A 17,676-nucleotide genomic window follows, 5' to 3' on the forward strand; every position below is an offset into this window, starting at 1 on the left:
TCAATCACTGCATGAAGTTTGTGACACCCTCCAAATGGAGGGCCATTAAATCTCTTTCTCTCCACAATTACTGCGCCAGGCTTCTACACCCAATGCTACATTTCTTCATGCTGTCAATGGAATGAAACAAGCCTGTAGGCAAAGTTAAGAGACAGAAGGAGACCACAGAGGCCTTACATGAACTCCTCGTCCTTGGTGGTCCGTATGCGGCAGTAGGCGTCGATGACCGCGGGTTTCCGCACCGTCTCGCACCTCACGTACTCCTTCCCGTCCTCGTCCCTGAACGTGCGATAGATCTTCAGGCGCCGGCCGGTGGCAGAGGAATTCAGGCTGGTCACAGAGGCAGTGTCATCATCCTTGTGAGAGTTTGCTGAGGCTGCTGAAGCTGTTGTCACAAGAAAATGCTTTATTTGCTTCTAATACTTTTCCACATTGTAGAAATACCATTGTTTAAATACAACAGATAGTTTTGGCTTAAAAGCTTCCAAGACACACATTCAGGAAAATCTAACAGAAGTCTTTCCCTTTTTGGTTCCATGTTCTCTTATCACGACATGAAATCCAGCTGAAACAAAGATACCTAATTATCCTAGTCTATAATATAAAGCCTAATTTGGACACCTAATAAGGTATCCAAAGATACCTAATTATACCTAATGTATATTATAAAGCCAGAAGGAACAGCTACAGTCACAAGGACCCACAGGTGCAATCTGCAATGCAATTGCATCTGGCCCTGCAGATGGATTAGTTACAGTGCTTTTCATCATAGGTATGGTTATCTGGCAGAAACTGAGGGTCAAGAACTATCCAGTTTTCCAAGGAGTGCTCCAGCCAGTGTGTCAAGCGAGCACAGAATCTTTCCAGCACCATTCATAATTCAGGTTGAGAGGTTTTGTACAAAGTAACACTGGAAATCTTTTCATCAAGTAATAATCATCAAAAATTTTCCACATTTGCCTTATAAATGATTTCAGTAACTATTTATTAGTGATTTATTCCCAATTTGAGAATAGATGGCAACAGTAACATTGACTCAGAGATCAGCTTTGCTCACACACATTCAACAAGTAACAGTGGTCACGGGCACCTTCATGAAGTTCATTCACAGGCCAAACATTTTACCAGCCAGTCAGGGACACATCAAGTTCTCTGTTGGAATGCACTTAAAACAAGCACATCTCCAGGAGATTCAAATCTGGCAGCTGCCCCATTTACCTCCAAACATGCTGCCACAGCACACAGTGTAACAGACACTGCTATCAGCCTGCAGACTGTGCCTGCTTCACACACAGAGCTGTGTGTACACAGATCCAACTGCACAACCCTAAGATGGTTGCAGGAAATATGTGTGAAGACATCTTGAGAAAAGTACTGAAAAAACAGCTCCCCACTCAAAATAAAAATAATAAAAAAAAGAAACTTCAGCAGGAAGCAGCACTGACTATCTAAAGAAATACCAGAGTAAGTTTATGGTTCAAAATAAACAAAAGATATGAAGCAAAGAATACACTTCACACGCACTTTTAGCCACTAAGTGCTCAAGAGAAGGAAGAACCCCCACAGAGGGAAAAGCCCCAGATAAGCATGTTTATACATTCTCCTTGTAAGGAATCCACACTCTCATGAGAGGCCAGATCAGCACACTTTGCAGCTTGACATAAAGTCCTGCACTCCTTCCCAGGCATAATTCCGGTGGTTGCAGTTACTTACACAGCCCTTTTTTGTCTCTCCTGTCCTTTTTGCCCCTGTCTTTGTCATTGTCTTCTCCCAGGAGCATCCTTTGCAATTCCTTCCGTTCCTGCTCTTCTCTTTCCCGAGAGAGCTGAGAACTAGTTTTCTTGTTCTGTAACATATTCTCAATATTCTTTCCCATCTCTTCGAAGTCACTGTCTTCAGCTGAACTGCTGTCTGTGTCTGTTGACAGGATCTCAGTGGATTCCAGAACCCTGAAATAGGAGGCATCCTGAAAGTCAGTGAATGTTGCCCTCCCAAATTAAAAAAAACAACCAGTCTGTTACCTTCCCAGAAATACAAAGGTAAAAATGATGCAAAGATTTGAAAATGAATGATACAAATCACTACTACAACAGGCATAACATATTCCCTTCTCAGCCCTCCTTTGAACCCTGCTAAAAAACAACTGTTTCGAGACAATCTTTTCTAAATAGTTGATCTCTTCTTCATTAACAATACCTTATTCCCTCACCACTCTCAAGTCTCAGGCCAGAACAAGGAATAATGCATGAATTCTGGCAGTTCTAAGAACAGGACATAGAATTGGTACCTGCTACCCAAGAGAGAAAGCAAATTTTTTATAACAGAACAAAATATGAAAGGAAAGGAAATAAGGTGGTGAACTACTGATGTGTGGAACAGCAGAAAATCTCGTGTTGCGACTCTACAACGCATTCTACCTTTCCAAAAGGTCTGTGACAGCAAGAACTAAACCTGAGGGTTTCTATTAACAGCCAAAGGCCTCTTTCTTAGCGCTGTATTTCATGAGCCCAACAAGTTGAATGAACACCTACACCACCACATATCAGTGAGCCCCAGGCATGCACAGTGCTGGACTTTTGAGGTGGGGACAGGGTGGGGTCCAAGGCTGTGAACATCAGATAAGAACGCACTTATTTTGCAAGTCGAAGATGCGCTGACACTCTTCTTTGTATCTCTCCTGATGTTCTGCCACAGAGAACCGAGAGCCACGGGCAAATTTGCTCATAGGCCCTTCCCCTGAGCGTGCCTGCTCAGTGGACATCGTACGGACCACGTCAATCACCTCCCACCGGGACAGCTTCTTTATCTGCAAAGAGGAAGACAAGGAGCGGCTTTAGAGACACACAGCTGAGGTACCTGGCTGTGGATCTCAATCCTCTCCATACGGAGTCAAAGCAGAAATTTATACATCCCTTCCACCATCAGCTGCTAAAGCCTTAGTGAAGCGAGCAGCCGGCCCTGGGCTCACACTCACCTCCTCCTCAGGCACTCCAAACTTCCGCAGAAGCTGTTTGGCATTTTTGAGGGAAAGCCGGCGCAGATCCGCGTCTGTGCCAGTCACTGTCTTCTTCACTGGCTGAGGCTCTTTATCGTCCTGTTCAGAGAAAGAGCCAGCCCATTAATGTCATAGGAGTCTTTCCTAGGCTCATCTGGTATTTCTCTTCCTTATGTCCTTTATTTAGTCCACTTCTCCCACATGACTTCCCAGCTATTGCTCCTTGGGAACTATACCTTCTGCTGGGTTGGTTTGTTTGGAATCTTGACATAAGAAAATCCTTCCCCACAACCAGTGGGATCTGCAACACCAGTCACTTCTAGGAGACACTTGCCCTTCATAGCAGCAATGAAGGCTCGTGTGGTGTTCCAGGGAGCCGTGCGCACCTGACAGCGAGAAAATAAACAATCATAAAACCCTGTTACAGTCCAAGCTTTTATTTTGCAACTCTTCCAGTCATACTGAGAACTTTTCCTCCTCTTGATCCTTCAGCTGCCCTGATAACACTGCAATGAATAACTGAAGCGCTAAGGAACTCACAAAAAGGCTTTTAAGGTAAAAAAAGGTTAGCCCTGAAAGGACCTGCAAGAACAATCACCAAAGACAGGTATGAGCTGCCAGCAGAAGTTCCCAAGAAAGCTGTGTGAACATTGGAAACACTGAATCAGACTTTAAATATGTCCTTTAAATATAAGGACCTCATTTTTCTCCTGCCATTCAAACTTATATACTGGTGTACACACTCATGCATTGCTCTGACGATACCTCATCATCAATCTTCATTTGGAAATCCTCTTCATTCTCCTCTTCTGGAGCAAAGAAGGATTTCTCCCCGTAACCTGCATCCTGCAGAGAAATGTTAGGGAAAAAATGAGAAGCTGAAGTCTTACAAAGGTTACTGAAGACAGATCTAGAAGTCAAGGAGACTTGCCATGCTGAACAAGCAAACTTCCACAGACAGTTGTCTGCAATATTCACAGTGACCAACAGTAGCAGAGATGTCAAACTGCCCAGTACTTTGACAAATTCCATATCTAACAGTGCATTCAACTTCAAAAAAAAATAATCAGTGTGTCTTACAGCCACCTGCTGGTTACTTTCAGCTGTAGAGCTCCAGGTATACACATAAGCCCTTTCTTGTACCTTCCCTTTGGTACTTTTGAACACAGCTAATTCAATACTCAGATATAGGAGGTAAGAATACAGAGTTTCTCTCTTTAAAGCTTAACTCCCTTTCATGCAGCAGCAAACTTAGCAAGCGACACAACAGCTAGGGATCTAACTTGCCTACTTTATAGCAGAATTAGCTTCAGGCAAGAGGTGTCACCTAGGCTCACCGCTCACAGGGTGTCAGTCATTTGCCTTGGATTTAGCAGGATTTACCTTGAGCCGCTGCTCGGCCGCGATCATGCTGTAATAGGCACAGCACTGCTCTGGGGACACCATGGCTCTGATCTCCTCCTCTGTTGGCAACCTGAAATCCGGCTTTAAAACCCACCAGTTTGAGTCCATCCCTGAAAAATGTACAGGTCAAACACTGAGCAGTTTCCCATGTGTACTGGATGTCATGACAGTCCCAGATTTCATTTGCATGTATTTGCTTGCAAAGCACAACACAGCCACACACAGAAGGAAGGGAATCTGTTTGTGTTATGTCTTTAATGAGTAAATCACTGCCCAAAGGGTTATTAAGAATGTCTAAACTGTAGTCACTTCTCACCATCAAGCACACTTGCACCAAAAGAAAGTGCACATTCTTAAAAATTGGAACAAACAGAACCCCTGTCAGATTACATTTCAGTTCTGCAAGCTTTGAAGAATGGTTTATCAGGAGATGTTCCCTTTTTCTGCTCTGTTTGGAGCTCCAGGAGCAGCACAGGATGGCTGACCACCAAAGAAAAGCCTTCAATACCTGTGCGTTTGAAATCAGCGCAGAGCTTCAGGCGCTTGCGGATGCTGCTCTCGGAGTGGGAGGGAAAGGCCTTCTTGATGTCCTCCATGCGGATCCTCCGCGGACGGTCCCTGCTCTTCCAGAAGAGCCGGTAGATAAAAACCTACAAAACAACACCCATTTGTCCAAAAAAACAATAAACCAACCTGCACAGACAGTACACACGATGTTTCTGGTGACTGCTTCAGACTCACGACTTAAAAACCATTGTTTCTCATAAATTTTCTCTGTAAAGTTTTCCAAGCTGCGTGTCTGCTTCAGGTTCAGCTATTTTTGGGAATGAGATGTGGAAACACATTTGTCTTGAAAATTTGTTTGATCACATTAGAAATGTTCATGCTTTGTCACAGAAATTCTGTGAACAGCGTGGATTCTCCTGCTCTGCAAATACTTCTGGAGTTATAATTTTGAGTTAAATTGACAGTAAATTACTAGAAATTGTCTCCAAAATATGAACTTGGGCATAGTTACTGAATGTTCATGGACTGTCCCAAAGCTTAACCAATACAAGAACTAGAAAATAAAGAAAGACCTATGAGGCAACTCTAATTCTGTGCTGTTTGATGGCATGGTGATAAGTTTCCGTAACTGACTCTTAGTAAAACCCATTTAAGTGGCATTTTACACTTCAAACCACTTCAAAACTCACTCTAACTTCTAACATTTTTGTACATTTATATATAATGTCCTAACCTTTTATTCTGGTAATAAAAAGCCTTTATCATTGACTTATCAGATAAGCCTTTATCACTGACTTATCAGGTAAGATGCCATCAAAACAGAAGAGAGATTTTATAAGTCTTTGGTTAAATGAAAACCAAAATGGCCTGTCTGGTTAACATCCAATTCTTGCAGTGCTCTCACCTCACAAAAAAAACAAACAAACAAAAAAAGGCAGTCACAGCAGGACAATGAGATCCTCAAATCAAGACTATTCCAAGCCCAAGCTTGTGCCATGGGCTTGCTCCGAAGACCCCCCCAAGATCCCCAAATAATCTCTTATCACATACCTGCAGAAAGTCTCTGATATGTGTGTTAGCTCGCTTAGAGTTGGGACCAGGTACTTCATAGAGTGGGCACTCCTGGCCAACTACAAAAATATCCACTAATTCTCGAATGTAGTAGCCTTGGCGTGTCCGGATGATCAGGAAATCTGTTTCAGGCATCTTATGTAAATAGATGGGGGCCCGGAAAAGATTGTTTTCAAATGCCTGTTAAGAGAAACAAATCAAAGTTCGAAAGTTTTGATCAAATCTTCCGTGATACGATCTACAAAAAAGATCTTAAAGACCAAACCAACACCCCAAGGTTCATTGCAATGGTGTACCATTATTTATATCATAGCATATGTAGATGTGCAGGGAATAGTCAAGCATGAAGAACAAAAGCTTAAGAAACACTAGAACAAATGCAGAAATTTAAGGGCTCTTTGGACATTTGGAGGTACTTCAGGTCCTTTAAGGAGGCACTTTCAAAAAAAAGGCAGAAAGAACACATCTGCAAAAGGGCACAATAACCACAGAAACCAGCCCAACACAAAATTAGCATTGTTAGTTCTGTGATACATCTCTAATATGAACCTTCACCTTCCCTTTTTCCTGCGGTACAGAATGGAAAAATTATTGCTGCAACAAGAACAGCTAGCATTAACTGAAATCCATTTATATTTATATTAATGGATTATTAGCCAGGTGGTCCTTGTAACATTCTTAATTCCTCTCCCCATCTCAAATGTATATATTTTAACAACAGAGAGAGGCTCATAAAAGCAGAAGTCTGTACACCTGACTAGTAAGTGGCATCAAAAAAGGAGAAGTGCAATTCTCAGAAGGTACATATAAAATCCTGGACTGTGAGAAATCCATGTTTTCTATCCCCTCTGGCAGCTATTTATTGAGCTCCCCAGCATTCAAGCAGCTTTGGTTTTTGCCTCAGTCCTCTCTAACACTATTTCTAATGCAATTATTAGCAAAACAGCAAAGATTCACTTCCTGCAATTCTTGTAACTCCTACAACAACTTTAAAAAGCACACAACAGAGATTTAGAAACAAAAAAAAAAAAAAGAAAGCTAGGAACTGAATTACTAATAGTAATTACTATTACTAGTAAGCAAAGAGACATAAAGTGAAACTGAAAAGGAAGCTGGTGGTTTTTTTGGAAGCTGAACATTATTTGTGATTGAATAAACAGGGCTTGTAAAAGGTACTCTGCCTATGATGCCACGTCCAACTTATTGGTCTTTTAAATGTAAAAACCTTGTTTCTCACCTGCAGTAACTGGCCTGGATGAAGAGAACCCAGGAAGGGAGAAGTGTGACAATAAACAGTCTCTCCATATTTACAGTCTGGAGCTCCTGGATCTTTGCCAGGTTTCTGGAAGGTGCAATGGAAGTGCTGTTAGCTCTCAGTGAGAGGCAGAGGGAAATCACTGTCCAACAGCAGAATCTGCATACTCACCCTCTTGTAGTAATTTTTAATCTTTGTTGCCATGCCAACCTGCATCATCAGAGGGGCGTTCTCCTCGCTGTACTCAGCGAGGATGAGATCTCCATCCTTGCCAGTGAGGTCCTGTGGTGTGCGCATGAAGAACATCTCCCCCCCGCCAGAGGCCTGGCGCTCCTGCTCCCTCATCTGCGCCGGGGACAAGGGACAGCGTCAGCAGAACGGCTCGTCACACGGCCCCGGAGCCACACGCGCAGGCAGACACCAACAACTGTACCTTGGCTTTCTTCTTGATGTGCTTCAGCAGAGGCTGCACAGCGTGGGGCCCAGGCTGGGACAAGGCACCAAAGGAATATTTCTTCAGGGGAGGCCGATGGAATTGTCGGAGCTTCATGGGACCCATGTGGGTGGGAAAGAACGGCTGGCGGAGCTCCACTGCGGGGATGGAGTGCTGGTACAGAACAAGAGCTGGGCTAAGAGGGACATGCACCACCTCACAAGTAAGACCACCCTCCTATCCTGTTAAACCTTAAATAAGACAGCCCATGGATATTTTCAGGTCTCCTAGCAGAAACACAAGTACATTGAAATTCACTTATTATAAATGTTGCCTTTTGACAGAAAAGTGTTTATTTCCATATAACGATCTTCCCTTTGCATATAGAGATGACTTCAATTTTACTATTTTAAATGGTACCCAATGGTGGGATCTTTTTACTAATCAGGATTTACATGTAGAGCCATTATCCCTCTCAGTGAGGGAGAAATTCATTTGGAATTACACACAGTTTTCCCATTACAGAAGATGCTGGAGTCAGATGAGGTTTCAGAAGTCACTGCATTCCACAAAGAAGGAAGAAAAAAAACTATCTATCATCTCTTCACCTAGGGCTAGTGAGCAGTAATTCAGATTCATCAGTAACTAAAATAATTTTATAATATTCAGACTAAGACACACAGTAGCAGCAGAAGTACAAACTGCACCTCCTTCCCCCCTCCCACTACTGGTTTACAAAGAATACTTCATGAATTTAACTGACCTGCTGTAATCTAAATTCTGTTTTTCTATAAATCTTCAGTCTTACCCTCAGCTAGAAACCTCCTACCAAGATATTCAAGCTCACTCACTCACAGTGAAGACTATTGTGACTACCTGGATGATGTTGCCTCCAAAAGTTCCTCGAAGTCCCTGCTGTTTGGGGTAGTAAAACTCATCATTGGAGAGGTTCCAGGGATCCTTCACCTCTGGCTGAGACATGTTCTAATTCAATTTTAAACACAGAGAGAGAGGTGTCAAAAAAACCCCAAAACCTCACTCCCTCCTCATCATTCCTAACCCAGGAGTTGATGCTAAAGCTTATGCTGACCTGCTGTGGTTCTTCCTTGATGACACCTGTTTTTCCCAACAGGATCCGACTCTTCTTTAGAGAAGATTCTTTCTTGTTCTCCTTGGATGGAGAGTTCAAAGTCATCTCTTCCTTTTCATCAGGAATTTCTAAAAGCACAAGTTTGCATCCCTACCTTTCCTCTACAAACCAACATGCATGCAAGTCAAATTAAGACAGTCACTCCTAAAACACATCAAGAGCCAGATTAATCACATTGAATTAAATTTTCGAGGCATTAATTTTTGCTTTCCTGTCAGTGCATTTAACTTGGAAGTTGAATGTGTACACCACACCAATAAAGGTTATTAGCATTGCCACCTCCTGCTTAGGCCTTTGACTTGCAAATTAACTTCAAGATCCAGAACAAAGGAAGGCCTAAGTATTGCCCCAGTCCATTTACTTCCACTACAGTATGATTATAAACCCTTGCTTTCATTTCCCCTTGTATTTTCCCACTCATGTCAAATTTCTGGATACCATAAACGTACCTAGAATAATGTTTTCATCATTTGGATCAAGTGTTAAGACAGGGGGATCCAAGTAGGTTTCCATTGCCTGATCATCCCAGATGATATTGTCTTCCCAACGGCCATACACTAACTCTTCATTATCAATTGGGAAAATGGAGTACCAGGGCTTGTCTTCATCCAGGGAAACTGCAGCAATCATAAAGTAGAACCCTTGAGAATTTTATACACACAAAACTATTTCAGCCCTGGCAGAAAACTATTTCAGATCTCACCCCCACATCTTACTGCCTCTACCTTCCCCATCTTTCGGCTTCCTGAGGGAGGACCTCTGAAAGGCAAAAGAAAACTGATCTTGAAAGCAAAGAGGAAGTAAGAGCCCCAAGTTTGTGCTTTACCAACATGTGGGAAATGGATTTGTAAGGCATTATTAAAACTTGATAGAAAGTTCACATAGTCTTGTACATCTGATGGAATGGCGTTGAGTTTTACATCTCTTGTGTCTCACTGATAATGGAATAAAATCTTTTAAAATGCCTCTTGGTTACCCTGGCTCTGTAAAATCTAGGAAAACCACCACCAATGCACAAAGATATTGCTCTATTGAAACAGCCTCCAAAAAGTTTTAGAGCAAACAAGTAGCCCTTCTACCACAGAAATGAGTGTCACATGCACCTATTGATGGGGCGTTACCTTGCTGTTCAGGGGCCTTTTCCTTGCACTTTGCTATGCCCAGGACTCCTGCCACATTGGGTTTCTGTGCTAGAGGAACTGGTGAGTTGAGCAAAGAGCCACTGCGGTTCAAACCTAGAGAAAAGGAAAACAAGAGCAAGGTCAGCTTGAGTGGGAGGGTCAGGGGGCACTGCAGTGCCTTAAACCAGGACTGGGGGGTTGCAGGGAGAGTGACTTTCAGCCTGATGGACCTACTGCTCATATCCCAAAGAGTGACATTAGAGTGTCATTAGAACTGGGAAAGCTTAAACACAGACTTCACACAGAGCTGACTGCTGGAGTCTGCAGCCTCTTCAAAGAACCTCCAATTCACCCACCCAACACCTCAGTGTCTTGTACTCACAGCTGAACACTAAAGAATTTACACTGGTACCCAATGAAGCTCTGACATCCCCATTAGTCTTTCCTTGTAGAAGCAGGATAAGATACAACATACAGAAGAGAAACATTTATTCTATGTGAACAATTTCAATTTAAAATGCATCCATGTCTAAAAGAAGTCTAAGGCTTGTAAGAATTGTTACTTCCTGTCTAGAAAAAAACAGTATACAATTTTTAGTTGAGGAGAATCTTCTGAACACTTTTACATAATTCTTCCAACTAAAAAACAAAAGTAAAAAAATTCCACTAGCCTATAAAGAGAGAAAATCCTAAGGGCAGCTTTGCTTGATACTAATGTAGATGGATCCAGCATCTGATATTCCACATGGGAAGAAGAAAGACAGAGCTGGGATCGGGGATTTTTTAACAGAAGTGACCTACTCTGGTTTTGGAAAGAAATCGAGTCTCAGAATTCTCAGGGGAGCTGTGATTTTTCAAAAAAGCACTCCCTGACAGGGGGAATTATGTTCTACATTTGAGACATGCAAGTGTACATGTACAATTTTACCAAATGCTGCAGTTGAGCAAGTAATGAGCTCACTACAGCAAGTGAAGTTGGTGTCAGAGCCCTGATCACCTTGTTGGGCATTGTATGCAGTGGCGTTTCTGGTCATGCTGGATGGCAGCCAGCCCGCCAAGCTCGCACGCTGCGTCTTAGTCCCTTTGTGCTTGACATCCTCCCCATTCCAGATGACATCATCCTCCCACTGCAGCTGCGTCACCATGAGGAAGTGCTCATCAGCCAGCAGATCATCCTTCTCCTTCGACGATTCTGCATCCTGGGAGGGAGTAATAATTGTTGGAAGACGTGACTTGAAAGACATCCTTCCAAACTAATGGAGGAAAATTCAAAGTCTCATTTTGCATGGTGCACAACAATCCAGCAGCCCATCACCGGATTCCCATTGCGCAGCAATCCCCACGTCCATCCCCACACTTTGCCCCACGGTTCCCCTCTCACCCCCTCCTCTGTGTGTCCTTTAGCCTCCTCCTCGTTCTTCTCCTTCAGCTTGAAGCCATAATCGAAGCCACTGCCATCTTCAGGGATGCCCAGCATGTCATACCAGAGCTGGGCAGGGCCGTAGCGCCACTCGGCCACCTTGGGCTTGGTGTCTGTCACCTTGTCTGTGTCACCAGTCGACTGGGAAAATTTCGACTCCACAGGCGCCATCATGGTAATCTGAAGCACAGCAAAGGAGGGAATGGTTAACTGGTGGTTTATCTAAGTGTCAGTAAGAGGTCTCTTCCTCCTGAGTTTCCCGAGTTTTACTCTCATAGAAGAAAAGTGTTTCTAAGAAGTTCTTTTCCATACTTACTAGCTGCCTCAAGAATGTTCTGCAATTAGACTTCAAGAACACAGAGATTTCTTCATTGATACAAAGAGGGTAAGCTCTCCTATTGATCCTGCACCACGGATGCAGCCTTCTCAGTAAGAAGAAACCACCTGAAGTCACTGACTAGCATTTGGAGAAGAGCTGCTGCCCAGCTGGAATACAAGCCAACTCTGATCTCCACTTTCCCTTTCAGGGAAAAGCTCCTTCCTCTAGAAGTCGCTGTCCAATCCACTACTACCCCCAGCACCAGCTGGTGACCCTCTCTAAGTCTCAGATATCCCACCTCATCATCTGAAAGGCACTGCTCAGGAGGGGGAGGAGCAGCAAACTCATACTCCCAAGGAGATTTTCCTTCCACTCCACTCTCAACCACAACTTCACCCTCCTGTATCTGCACTTCCTGTGCCAACTCCCGATGCTTCTTCTTGCGCTTCCTCCGAGCACTTCGCCAGACCGACGGAACGTTCTTCCCAGGGCCAAAGAGACGCAGGAAACGCAGCACCTGCAACGGGAGAAAACAAGAGGATCAGATTAAAACAGACATTGTGGAATGCTTGCCCTCACCTGAAAAACACTAATGCAAGAGAGCACTCTGAAATTCAGAAGCTCGGCCTGTGGTACAACCCGAGTTCCCAATGCAATCAACAACTTCTTGGTTACACTTGAAAAAAAAGTTTCTGATCCTTCTGTTTGATGGATCCCTCATTTTCAAAAGGATATATTCTTAATTTCAGACACAGAGAAAGTCAGAGGGAAGAAAGACTGCCTTTACATATTCGACATGTGGTTAGACACCACCTGTGAGTAACTGATTTTCATTCTGAACAATCCACAATCTTCAGAAAGACAGATGGAGGTTGAAGAAGAGTTGATAAAATTATCAGCAAAAGAGACAAGCTAAAAGAGAGTTATATAGAGATTTCTTAAGCAAACAGATAGATAATATGGCCCAGAAATAATACACTTATTTTTACTTCCATTATAATACAGTTCCCCTGTACTGCACACCTCCAAAACCTGCACTCAATGGTAATGATACATTTTCTCTCCCGTTCCTTCTATGAGTATGACTGCTGGTTTTTAAACACTTAGATTTATTCTTTTCTTCTAAGAATTCTCTTAAAGAGATAAAAAATTATTTCTAAATTAACTGACATATTTAGGAAACAGGAATTAGAACCAAAGATTTGCAGATACACCCTAATAATATTCTCTGTTAATCTGTTACACTGATTCCCAAAGGAAATGTTTATATGACCACTCTGTCCTCCTCTGCCTATATCCATGTAAACCTTCATTCCAAAACTCCCACCGATTATTTACGAACCCTTTATCCAGTTTCAATGACCTGTCATGAAGAACAGAGGTCTCAGACATAGTTAAACTGCTACTAGGTTAAATGGACACAGAAGTCTGCTTCTGCACATGCTATTTTAGGAGGTTTCATCCAAAAATACAATGCTATGTTAACATGCACAGCGACCCATCCTCATAGCAAAATCTGCAGGGCTTTAGGCATTGCCAGCTCTACTGCTCATTAATTAATGATGGTAAGTGCTCAGCATTAATTGCTTGCACTGATTTCTGCACCCACTGGGCACACCCAACACTGAGCCAGTCTCTGATAATACGTGTTGAGCATCAAAGAAATTAACACACTGACTGATACACAGGAAACAGCAAGTTTGTGAAAGTCTACAAAACACTGAGAAGGGAAACTTCTGTGCTAGAGCCTCACCTAGACTACCAACAGACAGTTCAGCTAAATCATTAAAACAGGACATGAATTATGCAAATTGTTCAGCTCCTTACACAAACTCTCTGAGGCACACATAAAACCAAGTTATCCTTATCCCCAATGATCTGTTTGGCAACTATAAGCCCATGTTCACTGTCCTTCTCCTCCTACCTATCCTCTCTTCTTGACAGCTTTAAAACTTCCAAAATAATTACTGAAATACATAAAATGCATTTTCTATTTGGGAGCATTCAGTAGAGAATTATTATGAATTTGCTTTGTGCAAAACCCAACCGTGTAAAACCCAACCATTCTTTGAACCAACTTGCTTTGAGGGGATTTCTAACTTATGCTCAGAGCAATTTCAAGAGAGAATTAAGTTAAGATACAGATCACAAATTTCTATAGGAAAAGCATGCCAAGGTCAGGACAGCATAAAAGGAGGAGCAAGTATTTACCAGAAAAGCCAGGAAGCAGATAGATTAGCACTGGTTTTTAATCATCTGGCAAAAGTATCAAATCAACAGGCCTTTGCTATGGTCAGCAAAACATTCACACACTGATCTATAGGATGCTTTCTAAGAGATTCCTGCAAATGGCAGGAAAATTATTAGATAAAATCAATATGGAAACAGCAGCACACAGAAACTAAAGAAAGTATTGAGTGAGCAAGAACATCTATGTGATTACAGAGTGGATACCCCTAAACACTGAACAATGAATATTTAGAGGGCTTACATGACACACATCTCCTCCACGGATCTCTTACAATACCTTGCCTGGTCGAAATTCTGGGAAGAGCTCTGTAACACTTGGCAACTGTTTGGTAGCATCTCGCTGCATGATTCCTGCAAGAGGAAGTGTGAGTTTGCCTTCCTTGGGTTCTGCCTGCCTGGCTTCTTGAGGTCCCATCTCTGACTCAGAATCAGAGCTGCTGCTGAAATCCACCTTGTCGGAGGCAGCAGAGGAAGGAGCAATGATGGAGGGCAAAATGATACCGTCTCCATCTTCAGATACTACAATAGAACAAGGCCTCATAAACAAACAGGTCTCCTCCCTCTCCCCTAGCATAACCCAATAGTGCCCCATTTACTGTTTATATGAAGTTATGCAAAAATTAAGCCTGTGCAGGCATTCTAAGTACCATTCTGGTTTAACCTTTCATTTTATCCTAAGCGTTCCAGGTGAATTCCCCAGCCACAACTGAGAGGATGAGATAAAAAAACAGTTTCATTGTCAATACAGGTATTTCAACAGTCACTGGAAATACAATACTTCACCCAAGGCTTCAGGCGATCCTGCAACACCACGAACACTCACCTTCAGATGCAGCCTGCAGACCGAGTTTGGGTGCGGTGCCGCAGAACTGCTACACAGCAGCGTTTGCTTCCTTCAGACATTCACACTGCCAGAGAAGAAGGAAGTCCTCACTCACCAGTGGCAGCTGCATCCTTTTCATCTTCTTTTTTTCCAGGTACTGGAGGTGGTGGTGGTGGCGGCATCAGCTTGGAATCAATGTCTTCACAGTCAGCATCATAATCATCCTCATCTTCATCTAACCAGGCAGGAGACAAGACCATGGGTTAAGGAGATAATAAAACAAAACCAGGCACCCTCTCCATTTCTTCTGTTTCAAACCTGATGGCATAGAGACCATTCTCATCTTGTAACTAGATGAAAACTCTTAGCAGTTCAGCTTCCTGCACAAGCTCACTTGCAAGATGTAAATTTTAAAAATACCAGGAAGGAAGGACAAAGAGAAACTGACAGAAAGATGATGAAAGCATTTAAAATCTGTGTGCGTTTATATATTCTGCTATGTCCTCCTTTTACTCACAATTCGTTTATGTGTTTATATATTCTGCTATCACAACCTTTTACTCACTCTTTGTAGAACAAATAAAGAAAATGTGGGTTAAAAAGTCAAAATCACCTTTACATCTCACTAACCACAGAAAGTCACCAGAAAGGTTAAGTGTAAGACACCTTTAAAGAATATGCCAAGATGCAGCATTTACACCAGCAGCTACTGAAATGGAAAAGCTGCTTGTTTTTGAAAGCATATTCTGGGCCAGAATACAGACAGAGATAGCTGGGACCAACAAAAGAACCAAGGTACCTTCTGCAGAGTCTTAAAAAAAAATCAAGAGTAAAACAGGAGAGAGATACTAAGATTTACATGACTCCAATTAGGAACTGATTCCTTAAAAGAGGAAGACAGCAAGCAGTGGCTTCATCCAGTGAAGAGAGTTTCACAAAAGCTGATACTGGGCTCTTGAAGCAAGGAGTGAAAAAGCACAATGCCCCAGAACGGCTCCTACAGGCAGAACTGCAGTGCTGGTCCCTTTTACCTGGCCTTCGAGCTGGCTGCAGGCTGCCCATCGCCTGCTTGTACCGACGGCTCTCATCCTCTGCCACTTCAGTGATGTCTGAGTAATCAACAGCATCCTCTGTGCTCTTAACCCAGCCTGGGAGAAACACAAAACTTTATCCTAATTTATATTAGTTACATCAGACTTCACTAGGTACTTATGAAACCTTTGCTATGCTTCCTTTATTTAAAAAAAAAAAAACCTATCTGATTAGCATCTCCCACCAGAGTGCTTTTCCCCTCATTAAAATCAAAAGCTCTCTCGGCTCTGAATTTCCCCTAAAAGATTGGTAAGCAACCAAATTTAGCACAAGGAGCACTTATCACTTATGAAAACTGTTCAACAAGTTCAGAAAGAGATATTACAATACTGTGCGCTAAGTAGGCTTCTTTAATACAAACACAGACTAAACTCATTTATGAAGGAGGAAAGAGAAGTAAAAGAAAAAATATTCATAAAAAATAGAAGGGAACAGGTGCAGAATTGATCGGGAGCTACTGTGGGATTCTGTTTGGCGAGGTGGAGAAGGGAAGGTCTTTGACAGAGGGCCTCTGACCAGAGACCAGCTCGATATTCCCTGCAGACCCGGGCGCAGTTTGTTCTCTCCGGCAAAAGCTGTGATCCTGCAGCCCCTCCGCTACCCAAGCGCAGCCATCCCAGCGCCAAACCTTCCTCGTCCAGGTGCGCTCCCTCGCTCTCGGCGCTCTCCTCCTCGCTGGCGGTGATCTCGGTGATGAGGTTGCCCAGCCCCAGCACGCCCAGCCCGGCCAGGTGCTTCTTGGATTCCTGGGGAGACCAGAGCTGGGAGGCTCCGGGCCGGGCCGGGCCGAGCCCCTCGGGCGCCTGCTGGGTCCGGCCCCAGGGCCCGCCCCGAGCATCCCCCGGGACACCCCGGCCGGCCACAGGACGCCCCGAGCACCTCGATACATCCCGGTTCACCCCAGCGGAGCCCGGGATATGCCGGCTCATCCCGGCACAAACCGAGTCACCCCGGGACAGCCCACAGGTCGCCCCAAGCACCCCGGTTCACCCATCCCTCCGCCCGCGGCGCCTCGCCGGAGCGACACGGCCCTACCTTGTCGAGGACGCTGTCCCCTTCCAGCTGCCCCGCCTCATTGATGTTGCCGAAAAGGAAGCCGGCCAGGGAGAAGGGCTCGGCGCGGCCATCCGCCTCCTCCTCGCTCTCCGAGTCCGACATCGCCGCCCCGACACCGAGAGCGGGCCGGAAACGGCGGCGGGAGCGGCCCCGGGAGCGGCGCCCCACCGCGCCCCACAGCGCCCCCGCGCGGCCCCGCCCCGCGCCGCAGCAAGGACGCGCAGGCGCTCCGCCCTTCCCAAATTCCTTCACTGCGCCAGGAAGCGGCTCCGGCTTCCCACAGGAAAGAGCTCCCTCAGCACAGGTGCGGTACAAACAGCAGGGCGAGTTAATGCGACAGCCAGAGAGGTGAGGAAAGGTTTATTACAATGTCATTATGCATAATTTATTTAAAAAAAAAAAAAAAAGGAAAAGATCCTTTAAAACTGTTAGATGCAATACAAATTATTTTATAGCATAAAATCAAGTTGCCAGTGTATGTATCGGTACCACACTTCAGAGTCTTGGGCTCCCACTGCTGATGGGTGGTCCTTGCTGCCCACTCTGGGGGTCGGGACCCCTCTGAGATCCATCCACTTCTTGGGGTCAGCCCGAGCAGCACCAAGGTTTCCACAGAGTGAGGTTTAGCACCCGGAGACAAAGCACAGGGAGGTTTTTCTAGTTTAAATTTCATAGAAATAGCTACAGCTGTAAACTGAAGAAAGCACTTCCAAATCTAAGCACACCTCATGGATATCCTTTGGACACACAATTCCTGAACTGCTCAGCTTCAGCTGTATT

The 17,676-nt window shown here is 44.0% G+C and overlaps 1 protein-coding gene across 2 annotated transcripts in view; it reads right to left on the reverse strand.

Annotated features, from left to right (window-relative positions):
• TAF1 (TATA-box binding protein associated factor 1) overlaps positions 1 to 17,058 on the reverse strand; it is a 29,475-nt gene extending 12,417 nt beyond the window's left edge. For both annotated transcript variants that reach the window (XM_038164789.1, XM_038164790.1), the window contains exons 1-24: positions 16,876 to 17,058; positions 16,469 to 16,586; positions 15,780 to 15,896; positions 14,864 to 14,983; positions 14,203 to 14,276; positions 11,974 to 12,192; positions 11,318 to 11,536; positions 10,934 to 11,135; positions 9,937 to 10,050; positions 9,265 to 9,432; positions 8,756 to 8,883; positions 8,542 to 8,649; positions 7,666 to 7,839; positions 7,404 to 7,577; positions 7,215 to 7,319; positions 5,957 to 6,157; positions 4,908 to 5,049; positions 4,379 to 4,509; positions 3,761 to 3,841; positions 3,232 to 3,381; positions 2,975 to 3,094; positions 2,631 to 2,806; positions 1,714 to 1,949; positions 178 to 385 (exon numbers count right to left, since the gene is read on the reverse strand). In XM_038164789.1, coding sequence (XP_038020717.1) covers positions 178 to 385; positions 1,714 to 1,949; positions 2,631 to 2,806; positions 2,975 to 3,094; positions 3,232 to 3,381; positions 3,761 to 3,841; positions 4,379 to 4,509; positions 4,908 to 5,049; positions 5,957 to 6,157; positions 7,215 to 7,319; positions 7,404 to 7,577; positions 7,666 to 7,839; positions 8,542 to 8,649; positions 8,756 to 8,883; positions 9,265 to 9,432; positions 9,937 to 10,050; positions 10,934 to 11,135; positions 11,318 to 11,536; positions 11,974 to 12,192; positions 14,203 to 14,276; positions 14,864 to 14,983; positions 15,780 to 15,896; positions 16,469 to 16,586; positions 16,876 to 16,998 — 3,608 coding nt within the window. In that variant the 5' untranslated portion in view covers positions 16,999 to 17,058. The remainder of the gene's footprint in view (positions 1 to 177; positions 386 to 1,713; positions 1,950 to 2,630; positions 2,807 to 2,974; positions 3,095 to 3,231; positions 3,382 to 3,760; positions 3,842 to 4,378; positions 4,510 to 4,907; positions 5,050 to 5,956; positions 6,158 to 7,214; positions 7,320 to 7,403; positions 7,578 to 7,665; positions 7,840 to 8,541; positions 8,650 to 8,755; positions 8,884 to 9,264; positions 9,433 to 9,936; positions 10,051 to 10,933; positions 11,136 to 11,317; positions 11,537 to 11,973; positions 12,193 to 14,202; positions 14,277 to 14,863; positions 14,984 to 15,779; positions 15,897 to 16,468; positions 16,587 to 16,875) is intronic.
• Between the last annotated feature and the right edge of the window lie 618 nt (positions 17,059 to 17,676).

Source organism: Motacilla alba, chromosome 4A (assembly GCF_015832195.1).
Source record: "Motacilla alba alba isolate MOTALB_02 chromosome 4A, Motacilla_alba_V1.0_pri, whole genome shotgun sequence".
In the NCBI taxonomy this organism is placed as follows: Eukaryota; Metazoa; Chordata; class Aves; order Passeriformes; family Motacillidae; genus Motacilla; species Motacilla alba.